General features: G+C 36.0%; 2 protein-coding genes across 2 annotated transcripts; both read right to left on the reverse strand.

The window, feature by feature from the left end:
* Positions 1-975: 975 nt before the first annotated feature.
* On the reverse strand, positions 976-3447 carry LOC109112003 (homeobox protein Nkx-2.5). The gene is made up of 2 exons (XM_042738632.1): positions 2926-3447; positions 976-2110 (listed from the first exon to the last, which is right to left on the reverse strand). The coding sequence occupies exons 1-2, from the start codon at positions 3269-3271 to the stop codon at positions 1509-1511; spliced, it is 948 nt and encodes a 315-aa protein (XP_042594566.1). The 5' UTR covers positions 3272-3447; the 3' UTR covers positions 976-1508.
* Positions 3448-12636: 9189 nt separating this feature from the next.
* Positions 12637-23381, reverse strand: LOC109112005 (stanniocalcin-2-like). The gene is made up of 4 exons (XM_019125025.2): positions 23004-23381; positions 17217-17359; positions 16728-16939; positions 12637-14398 (listed from the first exon to the last, which is right to left on the reverse strand). The coding sequence occupies exons 1-4, from the start codon at positions 23140-23142 to the stop codon at positions 14041-14043; spliced, it is 852 nt and encodes a 283-aa protein (XP_018980570.1). The 5' UTR covers positions 23143-23381; the 3' UTR covers positions 12637-14040.
* Positions 23382-25665: the final 2284 nt, after the last annotated feature.

Consider the following 25665-nt stretch of genomic DNA (forward strand, 5'->3'; position numbering starts at 1 on the left):
TGGAGATCGAGGGGGAACTGTGTTTAGTGATATGTGTGGAGAGGCCAGAGAGATGCACGAGGACAATCTATTACTCATTTTAAGTGGCAGCAAATGTGGATCTCCTTCCCTCCTCCACCAAGTCTTTGCATGTGCAGCCATGCACCCTTACCTCTCTATGTTAAGCAAATTGTGCAATTCTGCACACTAAGCAGAGCACTTTTGTGTTGTCAATCAAGTGTGAAATCAATATTTTCAAGAGTAGCATACAAAATAATAATAATGATAATAATAATGATGGTCTAGGTTTGAGCATGTGTTGCTATTGACAAAAAGCATTTTGCTGGAGCATGCACTTTTAGAGTTTAGTTTAACATTAATCTCAGCTGGACCGTTTTACTCTGAAGACCTGTCAAATCAAATCACATGATACAGACACATGATTAATGCTGAATTAGGCCTATGTGCAATTTGGGATTATTTCTGCGCGAGAAATAACCTCGGTTCAAGTCCTCGCTGAAACGTCTTTATTAAATATTATATTTATTTTTGATATTTTTATTTGATTTATACGAATAAGTCATATAAAAGTAGGCATATCTCAGGTTCAACTTTGGTAAAAACAGTGACCCCGAAAATGTTTAAACTTGCAAAATCGTGTTTAGCAAAGGTAGTTTTTTTTTAAAAAAAGGAGGTAAAACAACAACAACGACAAAATATTAATGGGGAAAAAAATAATGGAAAATATAGATGAAGCCGTCAAGGCCTGCAAATAAGGAACAAGAATAAGATACATTTTATAATAATAATAATAATAATAATAATAATAATAATAATAATAATAATAAAGTGTTTATCAATTTTAGGAATGTAATTTGTAATATATTTTTAATAAGCTTATACGTCATATATCAGTTATTAGTATTGTTTATGCTAATATCTTAATTGTTATTCTCAAACCAAATAATAACTGCATAGTCTACATTCTTTAAAAGCCTTTATTATTTTCTTTTAAAAGGTTTACATATCAGACTTAAACAAGCAAATGAATAACAACACTTTAATTCGAGCCGCATTCGTGCGGTACTTTCTGGATATACACACAAATATTTCTTAATTCATTTATTGGTTACACTTAATATTTATGGTCTGTTCATTTTTATAAAAACGAGACTGGCCTTGGAAAGAAAGAAAGAAAAATAAAACATGGGAACTTCTTCCGAGGTTTATAAAGGCCTCGTAATACATTTGGTGACATTTTTAAATAATCTACCTACTATTTCACGTGCGGTTTATCTCTTATAATTTAACTCAAGTGCAAGCAAATTATTCAGACATGTTTTTAAAGAAAACGATGCGTAGGCTAGCTATAGGAAAGATATTAAAGCATAAGAAAGAATGCATCTTGCATCTGACAGAGCAAAACCATCCCGACCCGCATTCTGTCTTTTCAAATGGTAGGCTAATCATCAATTATGAAAATGTTTTTTGAATATAAATGTCCATACATGCAACTAAAGTTCTCTTGTTCACCAAGCTCGGATGCCGTGTAGTGAGGGAACCCCGCTGCTGGACTGAAACGGAGCCTGCACGTTATTTAGATCCCCGACTCCGAAGTTGATGTAGTTGTTGCTGGACTGTGAGGGCTGGATGGAGGACATGCTCGGTGGGTAGTTGCATGAGTAGTTCGTGTTGCCCGGACTCGGGAAATTACTAAACGCAGGGTAGCTGTTGTAGGTGAAATGATTGAGCCCCACGTTGTAAGAGGTGTTGTATGTGGAAGCGTCGCCCAGACACGGCTTTCCATCCCGAACCAAAACCGGTACCGAGATGCGTCTCGGAGGAGCGATCCCCACCATCTCCAGGGTCTGGTCCTGACGCTGCCTCTTGCACTTATAGCGTCTGTTCTGGAACCAGATCTTGACCTGTGTAGAGGTGAGTTTGAGCACGCTGGCTAGATGATCTCTCTCAGGTGCGGAGAGGTATTTCTGCTGTTTGAAGCGCCTCTCCAGCTCGTACACCTGCGCTTGAGAGAACAGAACACGAGGCTTCCTCCTTTTCCTCTGTTTGGGTCGATCCGCATCATCCTGCTTCAGATCTTCACTCGGATCTTCCTGAGAACAGCTGATGTCTGAAAATGGATGATTCATTTCATTGATGGAATTTAATGGGACACAAATCGTCAATAGCCTATAATAACACTTAGGCCTATTTGTATCCATTCTTTCCATTAAGAAATTAAACAATTTAATTTCTACCTTTTTTTATTCATATGGACTAATAAGTGACCTTTTTGCTGCAGGTTGTAACCTCTTGGAGGTTTGAACCTCTTGGATTTTACTTACAAATTTTAAAACATAATATAAAACTTTTAAAACGTAATTTAAAACATTTTACATTTTAGTGAGTTGAATTGTATGCACTGGTGACGTTTTATCCTATTATACGTTCTAAAAAATAAAGATTCCAAATGGAGTTTTCGCAGCGATGACACAAAATAACTATTTTAAATTCCCTACAGAACTTTTTTTTTTTTTTAAGTTCTTAAAAGAACAATTGTTCCTAAGTGTGAGCCACATTTTATTCCGAAGAAGGATCGCTGGATATTAAAATTTCTCTATGGATCCTAAGATATCAATAGAAAAAAAATAAAAAAAAAAAATAAGAGTGCACATAGTGATTTTTAATCATGATCTTTTTTTGGCGAAAAAAACGGCATTTTATTAGCCTACTAAAAAGCGGAATAAAAATAACAAAAAAATTACGAAAAAAATACAATTATGGTAGTCTAATTAGTGTTATAATCAATCTAGACACGTGCGCTTATTTCAAATGTTTTTTTTTTAACTCAGTATTATGAGTTGTGCTTTTTTCAGCCGAGTTTTTAAATAATCATGAAACGCATCTTTAGTTTCCAATAAATGTCCGACTCTTGTGAACGCTCACCTTTTTTCTCTTTGTCTTCAAAAGTGTCATCCGTCTTTGCGTCTTTAACAAAGTCCATTTCTAGGAAATTCTTCCCGTAAAAGGCAGCGTTCCCGAAGTTCAGAGGGCTGTTTTTGTTGCCTTTGTCGTCCTGAAGGTCTTCGCTGAAGAGAGACGATCCGGATGGCATTTCCATGAACTGCTCTTGTTTGAAAGTGGACAGCATGCAGGATGAGGTCGGAATGAGGGCACTGTCCAGCCGCTGAGACATGTCCAGAGAGACCAAGTCCTCCTGATTCTGCTCCAGGTTCAATATGTCCCGCACTGAGAAAGGAGTGGAAGTCATCTGGCTGGAGAACATTGCCATGGAATGATGGTCCTCTTGGGCGACCCGGTTGGCATTTATCAGGGGTGTCTAGTCGTTTAATGAATAGGATTAAACTTGTGTGTTTAGAGGAAGCCTATAAACCCACGTTTATGTTTCTAATAGAGCCCTCATAACACACTTTTGGGGTGTAAGGAGTGACTGCCTGCTGTAATGAGGCAGGGGGCGGGGCTCAACATTTCAGAGCTCGTCATTGGCCAAATGACGCATAATATTAAAATGACTTGTGAGAGTTCCATACAAGTCCATGCATAAGAAATAGCCTGATATCCACCAATTATAGCAACTTTACTAACACCAACAAACATTGTTGTTATCCATATGAATCTTTTATTATTACTATTATTATTAACGTTCGCTTGGTGTTGCATGTTTCTATTAGTTGCAATGCTATTCAAGTCAACGCTTTTTTATCAAGTGAAGTCTGTCAGCTCTGAGAGAGATGGATTTAAATAATCTCTTTATAGCTACCTACGAGAACGAGGCTGCAAATGTCCCTTTTGGCTGGAACTGGCACTGAGCGCAAAAGTGCGCACTCGGTTTGATTGTTTTCCTCTTAATTGCTTAATCCAGAGGAAACTACGGGCCAGAGAAGAGTTTTCTCCAAGAGATCAGACAGTAGCACTTCTGGAACCTGAAACCTGCAATGACAAACCCAACTGTCTACCACTGAAAGATTCTGGTGCCACTGGGTTTGTTATCAAGACGTGATAACAGATGACAACAAACCAGAAACCCACCCACGCCGAACAGCCGCATGCAGCAGAAGAGCAACACATGGCAATTCATATAAAATATAGACCTGTGTGAAATTATATAATACAAGAACACATGTAGCCTACAGATTAGACTTAAGAAATCTGTGACTGATAGTTTGGTAACACGCTGCCAGTTACAGACACCAGTTTGGACATCATATATATATATATATATATATATATATATATATATATATATATATATATATATATAGGCCTATACGTTTATTTTAGATCAAATATTTTGTGTGCATTTTCTATTTAGACAATGCATTTAGACACAGTAGACAATTTCAGACAATACAGAAAGGCTACTAGTTTCTTTATTTTCTCATTTATGTTAATTGGTTATAATTAAAAGTGCTTATTCCAATTTTTATTTTTAATTCATCTGTAGGCTATCTATTTTAGTTTTATTTCATCAAATAGGCTCGTTTTGGACATTTGTGAACATTAACTATCCGTTATACACGTTACCAGCCAATCAGTTTCTGTATTTCATTACTGTAATACATATTTAGTGATTCATTAATAATAATAAACTAACTACAAGCTCAAATACTGCTTAAAGTAATTACATATTAAGTTGCTAGTTCCTATCCGTTAAAAATGTAATTACGCTGCAATATGAACACTGATCCAGTTATTATTATTATTATTTTGGCAGCAGCATTGGACAGTGGTGCCGTTCCTCTGGATATTAGTCATCGTTTGTGCTTGTGCAGAGGAGACGGACAGTATTATCGTTTATTTGATCTCTAATGGTTAATGCTGCTGAGTAAATGGTGCTCGTGTCTGCTCTAGAGCTTCGTGTTTATAGTTTTGGAGAAAAGCAGTGCGTCTGAGTCTCAGACAGGCGTTTCTGATAAATGAACGCGAGCACTTTTCTCTATGAGCGAATCAACACTCCCTTATCCGTCGTTGCAATAATTGGTGAAATGAAGTAAACTGACTCCGCAGCTTGTGGAAACTGCTTTATATCACGATGATTTATGATGCATCTCCTCCATTGAGAGCCATTGCAGTTAGAGACAGTCTTGGAGCAGAAAACGTGCAAATGTTTCTGAGAGTTTACTACGGTTATCTGAGACAGAGCTTGCTTGGAGCAGAGTCGGATAATTCGTCTTGTTTGATGCATTTCTGAAATAAATATTATGACAGACTACACGGCCGAGAGAAGAAGAGGCACAAACTCCCACAAAGCGACTGCATCTGCAGGTTTGTCTTTCAACAGCGCATTTGGAGCAGATAAAGAGTTGGATAACGTTCTTGAAAACTTCCTGTAGGCCGACCTGTTTAGGAAATGATGGGGCAGAGGGGTGAGATGGGTGTTATCTGAATGAGTCTGTGCAGTGATGAAACCACAGACCTCTTCATCCCCGTCAATCACTTCCAAATTGAACGCCTCCTGAAGGAAGCTCGTGCACGAGACCTGGCTGCGTGGGGATTTTTAATGGATTTATATTTAATCTAACACGTTTTTAACACTTAATTTAACACACAGGCAGCTGTGTTTAGACTTGCTTCAACTAAATATGACCGGTGCTAAATGTCAAGACAGTCAGCTTTTTTATTATAGAATTAAATATTCACAAATGGATTCTTTTGTTCACTAAATTTTTTATTTATTTATTATTATGTAAAATTAAATTTCATCGTGTAACATTAAACATTATTGAATTATGCGTGCAATTAGATAGACATATAAACTTTTATAACCAATTAAGGAATTGTGTTTATCTTTATTTTTCATCAAGAATCCGCTTTTCTAAATACGCTACTTTCTTGCTTTGCTACATGATTTTATGTCTGATAACATTGTGATGTTTATTCGTGTGTTTTTTCAGCAATTTTGACGACATAATTGAACATGCGTCTGTTAAATTATTATAAACGCTGCTTTAAAATAGCTATAAAAAAAGAAAAGCTAAAATGTATTTTCATATGCTGTAGTTTTTGTAGTTATAGGCTAGTCATTATTTATTATTACGATTTATTATTACAATGATCTAGCCTAAATTAAACTATAAAAAGTCGTTTAAAGAGCCATAAATTATCCTAATACATTTAATGCACATTATAAATTAATGCATGTATCGAAAGAAATTAAAATAAACACTATGAGGTTGAAGTTGCAAAACAAAACACTGTAAAATTAGATGTAGATGATCTGTAATAGGCATGAAAAACAGAAGAAAATCATTACGGCGATTAAGTGCTGTGAGTTTTGTCATCACATCATTTGTCTTGCACGTCTTGGGGAATAACAATTTTCTTTACAAACTCATGTTCACAGCTTTGGCAGTGGATTAGTCAGACAGACAGGAACATGATTGCTCCCGATGGGACTCAGATGACCTGCTCTCCTTTGGATGCCTCAGAATAGTTTTGACTACTCGCTCACATTGAAACATGTCCATACGCTCATATTTCAAAAAGGCTTTGTCACTATATTAATTATAATTAAAGAGGGTTTTGCAGCTGGTTGCTCCCGTATGATTTCACAGACCATCCGGCAGCTGAGTTCATGAATGCCACTGGATGTGAAGTTTACATAGTCTCTTGGACAAGTGCCTGTTTCCCAAAAAAACATTCCCTGTTCAATAGATAGAAGCTCCACATGTTCCCCATAGCACTTCATTTTTTAGAACCTTTTATATCATTTTATTTTACAATATAGCTAATGCTAATGCTTTATTATTTTGCCTATGAAATTAAACTACATTGTAGCACATTTGCTAATCTAGACTCCTTTCTGGCCTTAAATTTGGCCGAATTTGCCTCCTGGTGGCGGATTTTAACATAGCAGTGACACTGCTGTCGGTGTTTCATTCATTCATGAGTAGACAAGGTAAAACTCTTCGACATAATAATAACCTCTTCACAAAAACATAAAAACATGTCTGTCTGGCAGTTATATTGGCAGAGAAGTTTATACTATAGTTTTAGACAGAGAGAAGCTGAATATCCAATGCTTAAAGTGACAGTTCACCTAAAAATTAAAATGCTGTCATCATTTACTCGCCCTTGGGTTGTTCCAAACCTGTATGACTTTCTTTATTCTGCAGAACACGAATAAAGCTATTTTGAAAAATGTAGGTAAACAGATAGTTTTCATTACAACTCACTTCTATTATAGACTAAACAGAGTTTTATTAAGGTTCAGTAAAAGTAACTGGCTACATATTTTGTCAGAATAACAAAAAAGAAGCAAAGAATATTGCTGTTAAGCGGTTTTCTTCATGATGGGATAAAATCGTCTTTTTACAGTAACTTTTAAATGCTACAATTAAGATTATTTAAAATGTTACCTGAATGTGTGGCTATGAGTGACGTCACTGCACAGGTGAACTTCATTAAAGTACAAACACATTTAAAAAGTTTTGGAATAGAATAGGTAAGCATATTGATTCGTCCAATTAAAATAAAATCCATAATCCAAAATTTAAATCCAATTTAATTCAGTTTAAATTAAATTTAATCCAAAATCCAATATGTAAAAGTAAATCCAAAATTTAGTAAATCTATAAAAAGAAAACTAAAAATCCAGTGAGTTACACTTAATTTTGTTCATTCATAGTACATATACACACATATATATATATGTGTGTGTGTGTGTGTGTGTGTGTGTGTGTGTGTATATACACATATATATATATATATATATACATATATGCTGAAACGCGCGGCAAATACTCACAACACAAACAAATAAAAGCTGCAAATACTCACAACACACACAAATAAAAGCTGCAAATACTCACAACACAAACAAATAAAAGCTGCAAATACTCACAAAACAAACAAACAAGCGCTGCAAACACAACACAGACAAATAAAGAAACATGCTGCAAATACTCACAACACAAAGAAAGTATGTTTTTTTTTTTTTTTATACATTGATTACCATTTGTATAACCAGTTGTACAAATACCATGGTTAAAACTATGGTTAGTGTAGTAAATACATGATTAATTTGTGCTTGGTTGCAGTAGCCTTTTTTTTTTGCTTTAATTTTTCTTATATAATAAATGTATTAATTAATTAGTTAATTTTAATAGTAGGCTATGGCTAATTTTTGTAAGGTAAGTTGTAATAGTAAGTTAGCCAGCTTACATAACCACAGTTACAGTAATTGTATATTTCGTAACGGTTTAATGATCTACATCAAAATAGAATGAGTTTTGGTGATAGCTAAACGAAGATTTAATTACTATAATACTGATTTCTCGATAAAAATAACATCAAAAGTGCAAAAAGTTAGTCAGAAGAATACATTTACACACAAACTGATCACAGATCACAAACGCAACTTTCAGATGCCATCTTTATTTTTTGGCTCAACCTTCACAGAATGGAACGCACAGGATTGTGGGATATCAAAGGCAGCGAAGGATACATCTATGCTGCCTTCAAAATTCATTCAGAAGAAGGTACCTCCGGATACAGGAAGTAAAGCAGAATTTGGATTTGAACGTGCCTCCAAAGGCAGCATTTTAGAGCTTTTGGACGCAGCCATTGGTAAGCATGTCCCAGCCATGTTTGTCACTTTGCGTTTCCCTTAAATACTACGGTGGCCGAGAGAGCTCAACGAGCTGCAAATAGAAAAAACACTTACAAAATTAAGAAAACAACTTCATCAATTTAACAACACATGCGCTAGAAATGCTCACAACACAACCAAATAAAGAAACGCGATGCAAATAAAATTCCTTATTTGGTTGTATTGTGAGTAGCTATTTGCAGTGCGTTTAATTTGGTTGTGTTGTGAGCATTTCTAGCGCATGTGTTGTCAAATTGATTTTATTTATTTATTTATTTATTTTTTTATTTTTTTATTTGCATATGTTTTTTCTATTTGCATTTGTTTTTTCATTTGCAGGGCGTTGAGATACATAAACAAACACACACATACATACATAAATACATACATACATACATACATACATACATATATAAAAATAAATAACCAGTATTTTTTAAAAAAACAAACACACACACACACACACACACATATACAGTGTACACAGACACACACACACACATATATATACACATAAAAGAATAAAAGATTGTACACACACACACACACACACACACACACACACACACACACAAATATGCACTGTACACACACACACACACATATACAGTGTACACAGACACACACACACACACACACAAATATCACACACATATATACACTGTGTGTGTGTGTTGTGTGTGTGTGTGTGTACAGTGCATATTTTGTGTGTGTGTGTGTGTGTGTGTGTGTGTGTGTGTAACAAATATGCACTGTACACACACACACACATACATATGTTTGTAATACCACTGATGCATAAGGATTTCCTTTATTTTTACAATGTTATATTTATTTGTATTTTATTACTTATTAATTCTAATTTAATTTTGTTTGTGAAACTTTACATGCAGATTTGATGTAATTTTATTCCTGTAGAGGTTCTAACTGTTTTGTCTTTTGAGACACTTAAATGTTGTTTGATGCATTAAAAAATACAAACACATTTAAGCAATTTTTAAATGCAAATTGAAATGTTTTAAAATGTTAAGTTTAAGCTTACTCATTAATAAATATGAAAAAAGAACAAATGACAACCCTATAAAGTATCCTATTTTCCTCACATTGCATTACTCAGAATTAACCCGTTTTCAATTTAACCTTACAGATCTTGTCCAAAGTTGGTGATATCCACATGCAATGTATATAAATGACCGCTAGAGGGCAGTAACGCAGTGCTTTACATCGAGAGCAGAGCCTGAATCCAAGCACATAAAACTAAGAAACCATAAAAACATTGTTTGCTAACCTTGCTCAGCCTCTACAATTGTTGCTATGGATGAACAGGTGTGTTTAGGTGTGCAAATACTGTGTCTGATCATCTATACAGCACCATATTTAACTAGACAGATCAAGTAGGCTACAGTGTGTTCAATGGATTGCACTAACAACATACCAATTGATCAGCTGACAAAACTTCTTTCTGAAAAAAATCAGTAGACAAAGACTCAATAAAACATTTCTAAAAGTTGAGTTAAAATTAAAAAAATTAAAAGTGAAAATTAAAGCATTTAGGACCTTTACACACTGTAAAGACTGGAAGTCTACCCATAACAACCTCATTTTCATCTGTGTTATATGGCGTCTAATCTGACTAAAGTCTATTAATCAATCTCTGCATCATTGCAGTTTTATAATCGTGTATGCCAGCTGTAGCTTTTAAGTCCTCTCTGTGCCAGTGTGCTCCAAAAGTCTGATGACATTATAAAACACATTAAGTTTACTTAGAAAAAAATAATAAAACAAGGTAATTGTGGCTTATCTCACAATTCTGACTCTTCCTCTTAGGACTGAGTGACAGAAACTTGAAATCGCAAGTTACAAAGTCAGAATTGCATGACAAACTCACAATTCTGACAAAAACGTGTTGCATAGTCGCATCAAGTCAGAACTGCAAGAAAAAAAGTCTATTGCGAGATATTATATCCAGTTTATATTTCACAATTTTAAGAAAAAAAGTGAGATGTTGACAATTGAGATGAAGGAAGTCGGAATTAAGAAAAATAGACAATTACCATGTTTTATTTTTATTCAGTGGCGAAAATATGCCTTTTATACATATGACATTTTTTTTTTTTTTTGAGGAAATCTAGAAAAATACTTCTTAATACAATACCACCTGTGATTGACTGGCACAACATCTTAATTCACAACTAAGGCACGGTGCATAGACATATTATTGACTGATTGATTTTTACAGGAACTAGTTATGCATGATGTCTCAGTATTGATGCGTGAGATTTAAACGGCTCCGTTCCAGCCATCTCTGGAAACGGGGCTCTTTGGGAGCCCGACGATGCATTTTTGACTGCTTGACCAGATCACCCACACCTCCAGCTCAGTAAATTCATCAGCATTCAGAATGGCTACTTTGTTGTGGCGTTGGCCTGTCATATATTAGCTGCAGCGGCCCAGCCTGAGAACCAGCTCGCCTGCTGCTCGACCACAGCCACCAGAGCCTCATAAAGCCTGTTTATAGATCTTCAGCCCCATGACAGGAGAGGCCGAGCCAGAGCCAGAGCGCAGGGGAGCTTGTTTATGGTGCGGTCGTCTCATTCCACTCTGACGAGAGAGAAAGAGTGTTTTTCCCACTGCAGCGATGAGCTGAGTGTTTCTGCAGGAGGCTGGTGGAGGTGCCCGCTGCAGCTCAGCCTGGCGCCAACCCCGTGCCACACGCCCTGACAGCTTTATGCACCAGTCAAGAAGAACACTCTTCACATCGTCAGCGCTGGCTCCAGACGACATAGACCTGACTAACCTTTTTCTCTTACAGAATCCAGATTCTTAGAAATTCAGGCCTGTTTGAATTGAGTTTACTATGATTAATGTCTATGTGGACTTATCACCCTCACTGGGTAACGCTGTAGTGTTCCTCCTCAAGTCCACTATCATCTCCACTGTTTTGAGCAGTGTTGGGTGTAACACATTACAAGTAAAGTGAGTTATGTAGCCAGGTTACGTTTTTCAAGTATTTAGTAAAAAGACTCCTGTTAGTTTGTTTTCCCATTTATTGATTGACTGACTCTGGTGTCGCCATGCTGAGAGAAATCAGGAGTAAGTGCAGAGGCGTTGTGTGCACTGTGTGAACATGATGTTACTGTAGTTCTAGAATGTCAACATGCATTTAGTCCTACTAATCTCACTTGCACAAAAACTAATCTCAATTGCACAAAAACTAATCTCACATGCACAAAAACTAAGCTCATTTGCACAAAAACAGTGCAAGTGAGATTAGTATGTCATCCGCTTGGAACGGCTTCAGCCTATGACAGTTAGTGGAAGTGAGAGAAAAGTGTTTATTGCATTTTAAATATGGATATTTTTCTTACAAAAACATATCCAGTTGCTACAGGAGAGCCGTGTGAGGCATGTTTTATTATGGATGGATGAGCTTTATTTGACTTCTTTTGGACTGTTGAAGAAAAAAAAACGCACCTACTGCCATTCTAAAGCTTGGAAGAGCAAGGACAATTTTTAATATAACTCCGATTGGATTTGTCTGAACACCTTAGATGCTTTGAGCTAATGGGGATCCCTAAATAAACAAAGTAAAACATGGCCTAAATATACACCTTAGATGCTTTGTGGGTGAGTAAAACATGGGCTAATTTTCACTATGCATTTCGATTATTGAACAATAATATGTGTGTGTGTGTTTGTAAAAACGTTTTATATAAAATATTTACTGAAAATTTAATTCTAATATATTAAATGATATATCAACTACCATATAATTTATAATAAAATGCGTGCACACACACACACACACACACACACACACACACACACACACACACACACACACACACACACACACACACACAGAGCCACAATTAGTTGAATTAATGCCAAAGCCAAAAAATAATTAACAACGATCACAATAGAAAAGTTTATAATATTAAAAATTATATATATTAAATATATTATAAATACATTTCTAAATACTGTCTTTTATTGTGCTAAAATGCTTTGTGTGCAAAAAGAAAATCCAGAAAGACACATCAGAGTAAGAAATGAACTTTAGTATTTATTTCTCCTAAAACAATTGGAACACATGCTATCTGTACCGATATGGAATCTATTATTCAATGTAATAGTTGTACACAGATTTTTTTCATTCCTTGTAACAATCTAAAAACTGTTTTCCAGGTTTAAACCCAAAGTTGATCACATTTTTGCCCACATGTTCATTGGAATACCTGAGTGAATTAAGAAGATGATTGGTCAAAGTAACTACTGTTGTCTTTAGGCTGATGAATAGCAGAACTGTACAGGCCGTTCCTTATTCTTAAACCAACAATCAGCTCCGAACATTTTATTAACCAATCACGTGGCAAGGACCCAAAACAATTATTTTCGCAGCTATAGTAAACAATAATTCACCCATTTCAATATTATTGTCAGCGATACCCTGAGCTTCTTATGTAGACTTAACCCAGTTCCTGGGTCTGAGGCCAGACGACTGCAATTCCAGCTTCTGGCTCTTCTCAGTGGCTCTGGGAGAAAACTGCTATTTTTTACTTGGAAACACCAGCGGCTGGCTGTGGACTTGGCCAGAGCACAGGCAGGCCTGCTTTCCATGAGACACTGTGTGCTAAAGTTGTTCCTATGTTCAACTAATCTGTTTGGGCAAAGCCCAGAAATGCAGCATACACATTAGACTTAAGCGATACTATCAGGGCTCTTTATCATACTGAGACATGAGGCAGCTAGAAGTTTTTACTACCATACATCTGCTCGGGATCCACAGTTTATTTTGGGGTAAAGCCTCTATGTAATATTCTCAAGGCACAATAAGCTTGTTACTGGACGTTGTTTTGACTTCGCTTTCCTTCTGAGAAGCACAGAGCGTCGTACTGTATGTGCTAGTCCTGGACTTCAATCCTGTACAGCTTGGATTTAATCAAGTATTTCAAATAACAATTACACACACATTTCAGAAACAAACAAACGTATTTTACATATCTACAGTCAGATGCGTAATTGGTGCAATAATGTAACTAATACAACAGCAAGCACTATATTACATATAGTATATCATAACTGAATATGGAGGCTATATTTAGACGTGTTTATATAAATATAGATATACATAGATTTATATGTACATGTTTTAATATTCAAACGTTGCATGAAGCATAAAATAAATAAACAAGGTGATTGATATGATTTGCAAAATAGAGATGCTGTATTAGAACTAAAATAGAAGCAATTCAACAAAATGAACAATCTGTCCTATAATCTGGAGTATCAAAAAAGATGCACCTCATTTACCCTGCAAAATGTACAGTTTGGGAGAGCTGGAATGACTGTGTGGAGATGTGAGGGTGGATGGGTTGAATTAAGAGGTCTGCCGAGTCTGTGAAGAGGGGGATTGGGGTGTCATGGTCAGTTTAGGTGATCCTGCTATTTCACCTCCGAATGTCGCTGATCTTTGAGTCTTCCTGCTCGGCGGGGCCGGCATCTAAACTGGCGCGGCGCGGGCCTTGGCTCCGGCTTCTCGTGTGGGAACTGAACCCAACCTTGCCGGGTTTGTCCTTGTCTCCTGTTCGAGTGCTCTTGTGGTGCTCGGTGTCTGACTGGGAGGAAAGCGGTGGGCGTCGCTCGAGGCCTCCTGACGCTGGAGCGGCGGTGATGGACGTACAGATGCTCAGGCTGTCACACAGAGCGCCCCAGTTCTGCTCGCACTGCAGACGCACGCTCCGCGTAATGGCTTCCTTCACTTCCTCTCCACAGCTGAGCAAAATGTTTACCAGCTCGACGTACGGCCTAAGAAAGCAGGATGATAGCGGTCAGTCCAGGACCGGTTCTACGGGGGTGCTAAGCACCCTCAAACGAAATCAATAGCACCCTCAGTTAAAGCTGCATTAAAGGGATAGTTCACTCAAAAATGAAAATGTGATGTTTATCTGCTTACCCCCAGGGCAGGATGTAGGTGACTTTGTTTCTTCAGTAGAACACAAACAAAGATTTTTAACTCAAACCGTTGCAGTCTGTCAGTCATATAATGGAAGTGAATGGGGATCACAGCTTTGAGAGTCAAAAAAACATGAACAAAACCAAATTTTATCCTGCGACTCGTGACGATACATTGATATGTAAAGACATGAAATGATCTTCTGTGCAGGAAACTGAACAGTGTTTATATAGTTTTTTTTTTTAACCTCTGATTCACCGCAATGTCCAAACTGTTCTGAGCATGTGAAGCATCTTCTTCTTCTTGCTTTTAAGTGCATTACCACTCGTGCAGACCACCATAAGTCTCATTACCACTGACATCTATCTCTCTGTAATGTAGACCACTTGAGAGATAGGTGGCGGTAATGCACTCTATCTGCTGTAAAGCAATCTGAAGAAGAGCCTGGCTGCTGAGAACAGTTCGGACATTGTGGTGAATCAGAGGTAAAAAAACTATATAAATACTGTTCAGTTTCCTGTACAGACCGATCGTTTCGTGTCTTTACACATCAATGTATCGTCACGTACCGCAGGGTTTAATTTGGATTTGTTTGTGTATGTTTATTTTGACTCTCAAAGCTGTGATTCCCATCCACTTCCATTATATTTTAAGTAGTCTAATAAATGTTAAAATTGATAGCTCTTGTGATGTTGAATGGCTATAATCAATGGTTAAATATTAGGAAAAAATAACTTTTCCATAGAGACATTAGTAATATTGTTATCAGTGATGTCCTGATGTCCACTGTCCTTCAGTCATAAAAAAAAGATGCCATTACACAAATCTAAAAAATATACTGTCTTTATGTTGTTTCTACATTAATTTGAAGATTTAATGTGAAATTATTGCAATGTAAAATTATTTTAAAAACTTTAATGTTAGGTGGGATTAATCACGTTTAATCATGATTAATTTCAGAAAAATGTGCGATTAATTAGTTAATTTATTAATCGATTGAAATTACATTATATATATATATATATATATATATATATATATATATATATATATATATATATATATATATATATTACGGTTAGAGCACCATAATTTAAGTAGCAGCCTCAGTGATTTGATTCTGGAGCTGGGCCTGGGTCAGTCAAAGCGTTAAAGTCAAGCAGGCGAAAGCTTGCCAGCACTGCTTCTCTACTTCAGAATGACTGGCTCTGCTCCCTGTTGTCCTCGTATGTTCATTATAGGCCACTGCTGGAAAAGACACTGCAATGACAGTTTATGTCACTGTACAGTGACTGTGTGGACCTTTCATGAAACGCAGCTGCTCCTCAGACTCAACACTGAGTGTGATTAAAATCATTTGCTTACTTAAATTAACTTTACGTACCTTCACATGTGTTTTAAAATGGAAAAGTACATAAATTTCCTTGAAACATGCAGCTAACGGGAAATAACGCACTTTATTCATTCGGTTTGAAAGAATAATCATGTAATAAAATTGCATTTATATAGTAAACAAACAAGCTTGATGTGATTACTGATAAATTTTCTGATCATGGTTATTTTATCCATGCATCAAATATTTGCAATAATTGTGCAATTTTTCCCTCCAAATAAGGGGAAATTAAAAAAAAGAGATATTTTCAAACAGTTTCGGTTCACATTGACTCACTGTTTTTATGATCACCATTCTTCGAAATATCTTCTTTCGTGTTCCACAGAAGAAAGTAAGTCATAAGGGCTTGAAACAAAATTATTATTATTATTATTATTTTTTTTTTTTGGTGCACTGTCTCTTTAAGCTCTTAAAGAAAAAACACTTTTAAAAGTAAACAAATATAGTGCTCAGGGGTCTTTCTTTAAATTAAATGAAGGCTTCGAGGGTTCGAACAGAATGCATTATATTATTAATTACATAAATATTCATTTCCGAGGCAGAAATATAAATCATATGGACTGATACAATTATAAATATGAAAAATATTACAAATGAAATAAAAAATATATACGTATTAAAAAAGTATACATTAGGCTTACATTATAAGCAACATGAAAAAACAGAATAAAATCGTTAATCTCCATTATTTGTATGACAAACGTCAGCACAAAATTAATGATCGAAACAGGCCTGCAAATAGTGCAAACAGGAGCATGGAAAGCAGACATGCAGAGCGTGATACCTACCCTTTGGGAAATAAGTTTTGGAAATGTATCATCTCCACCATGACATTGACGTTGTCTTTAGCAGCTGAGCAGAGGTTGTGTTTCATGTAGCACTCCCGCTGCAGCTGGAAGACCATCTCCTTTATGGCCAGGCATTTTCGGCTGATGCAGCTGAACTTGTGCCTTAAGCCATGAGCCATACACTTCAGTGCATCCTTGATGAATGACTTGCCCTGTAAGTGTTTAAAACAGAGTCTTATACGCAGTCGTAAACAGCCTTTCTTTCTCTGCTGGGATAACATGGACTAATAGTATGACTGTTTTTGCTAGACACACATCTTGAGAGTGTGCTACAAGCTTGAAACCCTCTGCGTCAAATCCACCTGCACCTTGTGAAACACGAGCCAGGCTGGACGAGGGGCCAGCTGGCTGGTCCGGTCGCAGGGTCATCCTCTGGACACATCTGAGGGACATGAACCCCGTGGGAGACTGGGGCAACTATGTGCTTACCTGCGAGTCGAACTTGCCTGCATTGTGCAGGAAGTTCATGCAGATTTCCTGAAGGCCCCGGATTTCGCAGGAGTTGTTCTCGAAACACTCGAAGACGCCGCAGCCCACGTCTCCTGCGCTCACGAGACAGTGCTGGATCTCAGCTGCAGAGGATAGAAAGACAGAGCATGCTTTTTAAAGCTAAATAAAGAGTTTGCGACACTCGATTTTGGCAAGCGATCTCTACAACAGGTCTATGTTTAAATAAGAAATAAAACTGATTTAGAAATATACTCGACACAACCTTTTACACATGAATGCGGAGGCTTATTTTCCGGGTTTGTTTCTCCTGTGAAAATTGAAGAACTGTATTTAGGAGACAAATTTAGCTGAGAGCGCGCTGTTTAAGGTATGCTATTAAAGTCCATCGAACTGGAAGGCATCTGCAGTAACTGCCTGAGATGTGGAAAAGCAAGGTTAACTGTATATAGGGCAGGATGAGATTGCTTTTACCTTGCTGAAGAGATCAGCAATGACTACTGAGATTCAGAAAGTTAACCAGGGAATAGAGACTAGCAAATAGCACACTGCAGCGTAAAAAGTAAAGCTTCCTGGAGGCATCTTTTGGGGTTCTTCACTTTGCAACATCGGTGGAAACCTCTGTAGAGCCTCTAGGCATCGCTCTTAAAAGGGTGGTTCTCTGAGGAACTTTCAATGGTTCCTGGAGGAACCCTTTTATTAAGAATGGTCAGGAACCACATTGGGTGCTTAAAGGAACCATTTCTCTAATTTCAGTTCTTTTAATATTTACACCCGTCCCCCCTTAGTTTATTTTTCCTGCTATTGACATTTTTAATAATTTTTTAAAAAACAAACTGAAAAACTAAAACAAATGCATATAAAACATTGTTTATTGATAAACAACAACAATATCCATAGTTTCAAATAAATAATCACCTTAAATAGTCAATTCTGCACATCATAATAACATCAGTGTTAGTACTGTTACAAACAAAAAATAAAACATTTACGCCTAGACAAAACTGTTAACAAATAAATGTGACTCAAATATCTTAGAACTTTAAAAAACATTTCATGTACCTAAAAAAAATACAATTTAAATTAATAAATTCAATTACAAATTTAATTAAAATTGCATGTACAGTGCAGTCAATAGTAACATTTTCTTTCCTGTTCTAAATGGAGGTCACAGATTGGGAAAATTCACACACGATATTTTAAGAAATTGATAAGCCTCAAGATACCTGTATGTAGCTTAATAAACTTTTTTTTTTTTTTTTTACATTTCCGGGTTTCTCAGCAGCGGAAGTTGTCATAATACAAGAGCAGTGAATGGGAGAGTACCACAAATATATTTTTTGCATTCTCATGTGCTCAAATAGCAAAAGAAAAATTCTACGATATCGTTTTCACGACTTTCAGTCGAAGGAAAAAAATGGTCAGAGACTGATAACAGCAGTCAGAAGAGAGAACGATGTCACATTTACCATCGCTCCCAAAGACGCTGCATTAGAAACACCCTCGTATTAGCCTTAACTAGTTTTTTGTTATTTGATACAAATGTGTTATAATACAAAGTATAGTGTTATAAATGTACATCATTTAAAAAAAATATATATATATAAAAAAGTTGTGAGGATTTACGAAGCTGATGACTGCTGAAATCCATCATCAGTCTTGTGAAAATGGTTCATGATCTCCTCCTGAATGCCCAACAGATACAGCAGAAAAATAGTGCACTTTAGTGTACTTTTAATTGCTTTTCTGTATAATGTTGAACAGAACACAGGCACTCATAGTAAGGTGAACTCATGTCAGCAGGTAGCTCTTCACCATCGGGAAAGTCTCACCAAATGGGTCTTCTGTTATTATCACAGCTGCTCTGAGATTCTGTACAGGCTGTTCATTGAAAAAAAGAGGGATTTACCTAAAATTAAATAACAAAATATTCATTCATTTCAATATTATTCATTTAGCACAGGCTTTTTTCAAAGTATCTTAAAAACGAGGAACACCACATGCAATTTTTTGTCATATTAGTGAATTGATTAATGGTTGTGGACTAATTAAATGCACACTGTCTATTACAATAACACACACAGTGTATGTAATGTGTGTGTGTGTGTGTGTGTACACTATATATGTATACACACATGCACCTCATTTATCATATACAGTCCAGCACAGCAGGATCATCATCTAACAGGAAGGGCAAGGCTAAGATTTCTCAGAAGATAATAAAAGGAAAAATAAATAAATAAAAAGAACTGTTAATAAACTATAAATGATTTAATGTTTTAGAAGGGTTTCTGGTGTGTCTCTGCAATTGTTCACTTATTTACACACCTTCAAAAGATGGGGTAGGTCCAGAGAGGACTTTTTTTTTTTTTGTCAGCTAGCAACAGACATCAGCGACTGTCCACTGCCTCACTTCTGAGTGTCCACTACAGAGCCATATTCATGAAACATATGCAGAACAAACTTCCTTATTACCTGCTGAATAAAAAAGAACACATGGATCTTTTTTAACTGTTTCATTCAGTTCAGTGTAACAGTGTATACAGTCATGGATTAGGCCAAGCTGAAACACTATTTCAGTGATTTCAATGTCAAAAAAACTAATAAATAAATACTTACATAGTGCTGCTCTGTGAACCCTTCGAGATGTTAAGTGAACTCATGTATACTGGATGTTCTGAGGAGAGAAAATAATAAAAAACAGTTTTATGCAAGTTATGTGTAAATGACTCGAAAAATAGACAAATAGTTCACTAGATACTCTACATCTAACATGGATGTGTAACTATTTAACAAACGTTAACGACAACAAATAATTAAGAAAAGTAAAAGAAGAGAGTTACAATGACTAAAAGTGAACATAATGAGTCAACCTAACTAAAAATTATTGTTTGTGACTTTGTGATTGTTAGTCTCCATTTCATCCCACAAAGTTCATTAGATTCGTTAGCATCGCTGCTATTAAATTAATGGCTAAAACAAACATTTTAAAATAAAAACACATTTAAGCATGTAAGTCTATGAATTAATGTACAAATAATAAATCTGTGTATTTATTTTGGAGCCTTTACTCACCTTGCACAGCGGTTGTTTCTTTGAGGAAAGCAGCCGTTACCTTCTTTGTATTTGAAATCCAATAATTAAATGCATTTTCTTCTTCTTGACGACAGCTGAACAATTGTTTCTGAATAATTTAAACATTCCATTAGAGAAATAAAAAATTCTAAATATCACCCTTGTATTGATTTTTATAATTAGCGTATTTTTAATGAAAAGAAAGTGTTGAGTCATATTTTAGTTCAAAAATATTTTTAATGTTTGCTTTAAAGTTTCAGGGTAAACGATCCACCTTCAAATGATTTAACATTTAGCCTATTTCAATACAACTATGTTTAGTTATTGCAGTATTTAAGTTATACAACAAACTTTTTTAAAATCAAACAAATGGAGGCAGATAAAAGTGCAATCTGGGGGAAATAAATAAATAAAATAATCTGTAATAACATGGTTTAGACACTGGATGGCTGTATGACAGTATATGTATATATTCCATATTGCTGAGAACAGTGTTTTCAGAAATAATTGTAAAATTTTAGTTGGATATAGGCTACTGTGGCTGATTCGTAGATTTTGTATGTCCTTTTGTTATTTTTATTTATTTATTTATGTTATGATGGCCAATTCTGATGTGAACAGAACAAGTGTGACCATTTTTACAACCATTTAGTCTTTTCTAATCACACAAGTTGTTTTGTTTCCACATGGCAAGTGTCACAAAAGTCATCAAGTTCCATCACATTCCAATAAAGTAAATATTTATAATAATAAGTCATATTTCATTTTTGTCACATGAATCTCTGGGATCTTCCAGATGCTGGCTTTTACAAGTAAGATCTTCCAGGAACCACTTAAATGTTAACAGAGCTTACAATAACCCTTTTTTAAAATGTGAGTTCCGCCAGGAACCTCGAGAGATCTTTGAGGTCTCCGTGTAATGAAAGGGTGACTCCAGAACCTCAGAACTGGAAACAAAGTGCTTCAAGGATCCTGCATGAACTGTAAAGACTATAATGGTTCCTCCAGGAACTCTATTATGAGAAAAAGAGCTTTGAGGCACTTAAAATAAATTTTTCAGTTCCTAGAGTACTCAAAAGGATATCTGAGGCACCTTTAGTCACAGTGTGAAACACTTGAAAAAGCAATTCTGATACACAAAGGAGCACTTTATTCGCTTATTTAGAGATTGCAAAAGCACTGATAAATGTTTGATACATTAGATCAACTCGCAAAGATAGACATTTGGTTGTATTTTTCATGACCACATCGGCAGTAGTTTGTAATGTGTCTGTTAGTCATGTCTTACTAAAGAAGAGTAGTTAGAGAAAGGCTACATGAATTGCATTCAATATTTAAGTTTTACAACTGCAACTAAAAGGGGAAACACAAACATTATGTTAACTGGCCGTTTAAGGACTTTTATTTTAAAATGAACAAATCCTGTGCTGTAATGAGACAAAAATGCCTAAATATGTCATGGTATTTGCTCTAATACAAGGCAAACAGTTAATAAAATTTACTGTGAAATTTCAACCCCACTGTGTCAGTAAAAAGCCAAAGTATAAAGCATAAATCAGTTCATGAAAAGTAAAAAGCTCTCCAGCTATCACATTACAAACTGCCTGCACTTATTTATTTATTTTAATGTTATTTCTAGGGACCTCGCATTGGCTGCTTCAATCCTCATGTTTTTGTAAAGATATTAAATACAAATACAGACTGATTGTGTTTTTCTAACGTGACATTATATGAGCCAATCTAACTGTTAAACACACAAGCACAACAATGTCTGTCTTCTCAAAAAGGAGATTATCGGAGATCATTCATCATCATGTTTGTGACAAAGATGAGTGGTTGTTATTTTAATACAGAGATTCCATGATTAGAATTTTTGAAATGTTCTAAATACCTGAATGTTCTGATTTAAGCAGGCCTATTCCAAAAGCTTTTCGAGTTTTCCTAAAGCATTTCAGCTTTACAGAAAACAGTATATGAGAGGTTTTTAAGGTTTCGTATATGAATACTACCCAATGTCAGTGTAAATGCATGGCAGTGGCTCTCTGCTGATGGAGGTGCACAGGTAAAGTGAGCCGTCCGCGTTTGTGGACGTGTGGATCGTGCGTGGAATCACACAGCACTGAGACCCACTGAGCTCTTCTGTTGTATTAACCTAGTCTGGGCTAGTCCCGTGCAAAAGTTGAAAAGATTTGATGCCTGACATCGCTGCTGTATTTCATTGTCATAATGCACGGGATTAAATTGCCTTTCTGCCGTGAGAACGGTTAAGTTTGATCCACCTAGTGCAACACGTAGAGCCATTGCATCACTCCACACACTACAGGTTTAACTTGCTCGCCCGCACAATGCAACAAAAGTTGCGCACGTTTATATGTGATGCTCTTTATAATGAGCACTTTGCATGCCAGTTAATAATAAAATACCAGCCGAGGATGTCGTGCGTAAACACAAATCCACGAAAATAAGACGCACGCGCGAACCTGACAGCTATGTCACCGTATATCTCTGCCTACCTTGTGCCACGCTATTAATAGTTTACGAAGATATTGGATTTCTCTACGTGTGCTCCGTATTTGCGAGTTATCGTGTTCCTGCGTATTCGGAAAATGAGATGTGCATTGGTCGGTTTTGCGCTGAAATCGCGTTCTCAGTCTGGAGCGCGATCGCAGCTTCGCAACCCTTGCTTTCTCTTACCTGTGTTCTGTAAGGAGAGACGTCCCTTCTGACTGGCCGGTTTCTCAGGGTGACTCTCGTGAACGTCAACGTTATCCGTTCCCACCAATTCCCCCAAAACGGAGAGAAGCAGCAAGGCTAGCGCGCATTTGATCAACATTTCTCCACTCAGTTTGCGCGATAGATAATAACAGGCTGTCAGCGCGGGGTCTGATGCGGAGAGATGACACAGGGAGCGTGTGAGAGTGCAGAAGGGATGGATGCTGGATATATTTCCCAGAGTCCGGGTGTCAGTTCGGATGAAGGAGTTAAGCAGGTGTTGTCAGTCGCGCTTCCCGACCAATCAGAAACGCAGACCACCACGTCCAAGTTTTAGGGGTGTGTCTGGCGAAAGTTGTCTCTACTTGACATAAACTAAGCTTGTAAAATGTGTAAGGGTGGGTGGGTATTTACTCTGCAAACGCTTATGAGGCATCAGACAGCTGTAAGGACAAGAGCACGCGATCCTGTGATTATTGCAGTTAATACTGTAAGTGATGGATTTATACAGGAGCGGATATGACTCACATTTAAAAGGAAGCGTTTATGAAATGTTGCATCATAAAGAACTCCATATCTGTAATAGGAAATGCAAATCTAATCATTTTTCATAAAAGAAAGAGAAACAAATTGCACTGACCACTGCTGTGAACATAGCTGTTTTAATTACACATATATAATATATAAATATTAAAATATTAAAGCCATGTATTCACATGCTGTATATAATATAGGCATTAAATAGAGTGCAACCAAACTATCAGTTCTTTATAAATCAATTGGATAGATATACATACATGGAATCTATTAAAACAATGTCCACAATTTACATAATATACACAGTACATGCTCCGTGATCTTAATAAGTATGAAGAAAAGGTAGAAAGGATTTCAGGATTTCCAAAACCCTTATAAATAAAGAAATAAACATGGCATTGACAGGGAATGGCACATTCTGTTCTGCTTGCTGCTGGTATATTGGTGACCCAGCAGATGAACATGAAAAAAGAAAAAAAGGAACATAATGATAATGTGAGTTTTTTCATTGCAGTTTTTGAAAAAAAGTCACCAGTCGACACAGCTAATTATATAGTCCCGCTGTCAAAATGTGCTCCACACAGTGCAGAAAATGGGACAAATTTGCTAATGGATGGCAGGGATTGCATCATTCAAACCACCCCCTCTAGGCAGCTGCCATACACAGACAAAGCAACACAAAAGGCATATAGACATGTGTGCACATCTGACTCTGACACACACACACACACACACACACACACACACACATGCAGAGCATATATAGGCACACCACTGAATCAGAGCTTTGTAGTTATTCAGCCTCATTTTATATTTCTTGCATTGAATTCTTAGATGAAGTCCATGTAGCAAATCAATCCCATCACTGCGGTTCACTAGTAATCACCCAATTATGAAATTTTGAGAATTACACAGAACACATCTATTTTGATTTACTCTTTGGTGACTATGGTTTATGACAATACTCTGATGGGATCCAATTCAATTCATGCAAATCTATTGCAAATGAGAGCTATGCCTCAAATGGGTTGCAGGCCATTCTCATGGATGTGGGACTACTAAGAAACTGTCAGTATGGCAAGCCATGTTATCACTCCTAGAATCTAATTTTATTTTATTAATTTTTTTTTTTTTTTTTTTTTTTTAGTTGTACGTAATCCAGTAATCGCTAATATGTATTTCAGTTTCACAATTAACTGTTTATTAGATACATCAGTTAAGCCTCTGCCATATTAGGATGTCTGGTCTTATTTTGTATAAATTACTTTTTTCTAAATTTTACACAGGTTTATTGTCTATATTTTACCCTAAATGTTATGTATTAATGTGTTGTTTAATTTTTATTTATTGCCTATTTAGTTATACTAATAGTTAGACTAATAGTATACTAAAAGTTATAATTGTAAACTAATAATATTAATAGTTAGACTAGTAGTATACTAATAGTATTTAGTTTATAGTTTTCTAGTAACTATCTCCATATTAGGCAAGCCAATATATTTATTTATTTATTGTATTTTTTGATATGTGACCATGGACCACAAAACCAGTCTTAAGTGTCAATTTTTCGAAATATAAATTAATACATCATAAGAAAACAAAATAAATAATCTTACCAATCAAAAAAATCTTGTTAGGAGGACAATATTTGGCCGAGATACAACTATTTGAAAATCTGGAATCTGAGGGTGCCAAAAAATCTAAATACTGAGAAAATCGCCTTTAAAATGATCCAAATGAAGTTCTTAGCCATGTATATTAATAATCAAAAATTAAGTTTTGATATATTTACGGTAAGAATTTGACTAAATATCTTCATGGAACATGATCTTTACTTAATATCCTAATTATTTTTGGCTTAAAAGAAAAATCGATAATTTTGACCCATACAATGTTTTTTTTTTTTTTTTTTTTTTTTTTTGGTTATTGTTAAAAATATACCCCAGCGACTTAAGACTGGTTTTGTGGTCCAGGGTCACATATAACGTTACCAGTTACATTTTGTTTACATTTTATTTGAAGGTGTCCTTAACCATATAGTAAGTACATGTAGTTAATTAATACTCAGTACATAAATGTATAACTACACTGTAACATGGACACTTTA

Source organism: Cyprinus carpio, chromosome B14, assembly GCF_018340385.1.
Source record: "Cyprinus carpio isolate SPL01 chromosome B14, ASM1834038v1, whole genome shotgun sequence".
Lineage (NCBI taxonomy): Eukaryota > Metazoa > Chordata > Actinopteri > Cypriniformes > Cyprinidae > Cyprinus > Cyprinus carpio.

Coding starts and splice junctions, on each gene's coding strand:
- LOC109112005 (XM_019125025.2), bottom strand. CDS start 23,142: ATGTTGATCAAATGCGCGCTAGCCTTGCTGCTTCTCTCCGTTTTGGGG. Junction 17,360..23,003: donor TCTCTCCTTACAGAACACAG/GTAAGAGAAAGC, acceptor TATCCTCTGCAG/CTGAGATCCAGCACTGTCTC. Junction 16,940..17,216: donor CAGGCAAGTTCGACTCGCAG/GTAAGCACATAG, acceptor AAACACTTACAG/GGCAAGTCATTCATCAAGGA.
- LOC109112003 (XM_042738632.1), bottom strand. CDS start 3,271: ATGGCAATGTTCTCCAGCCAGATGACTTCCACTCCTTTCTCAGTGCGG. Junction 2,111..2,925: donor TGAAGACAAAGAGAAAAAAG/GTGAGCGTTCAC, acceptor ATCCATTTTCAG/ACATCAGCTGTTCTCAGGAA.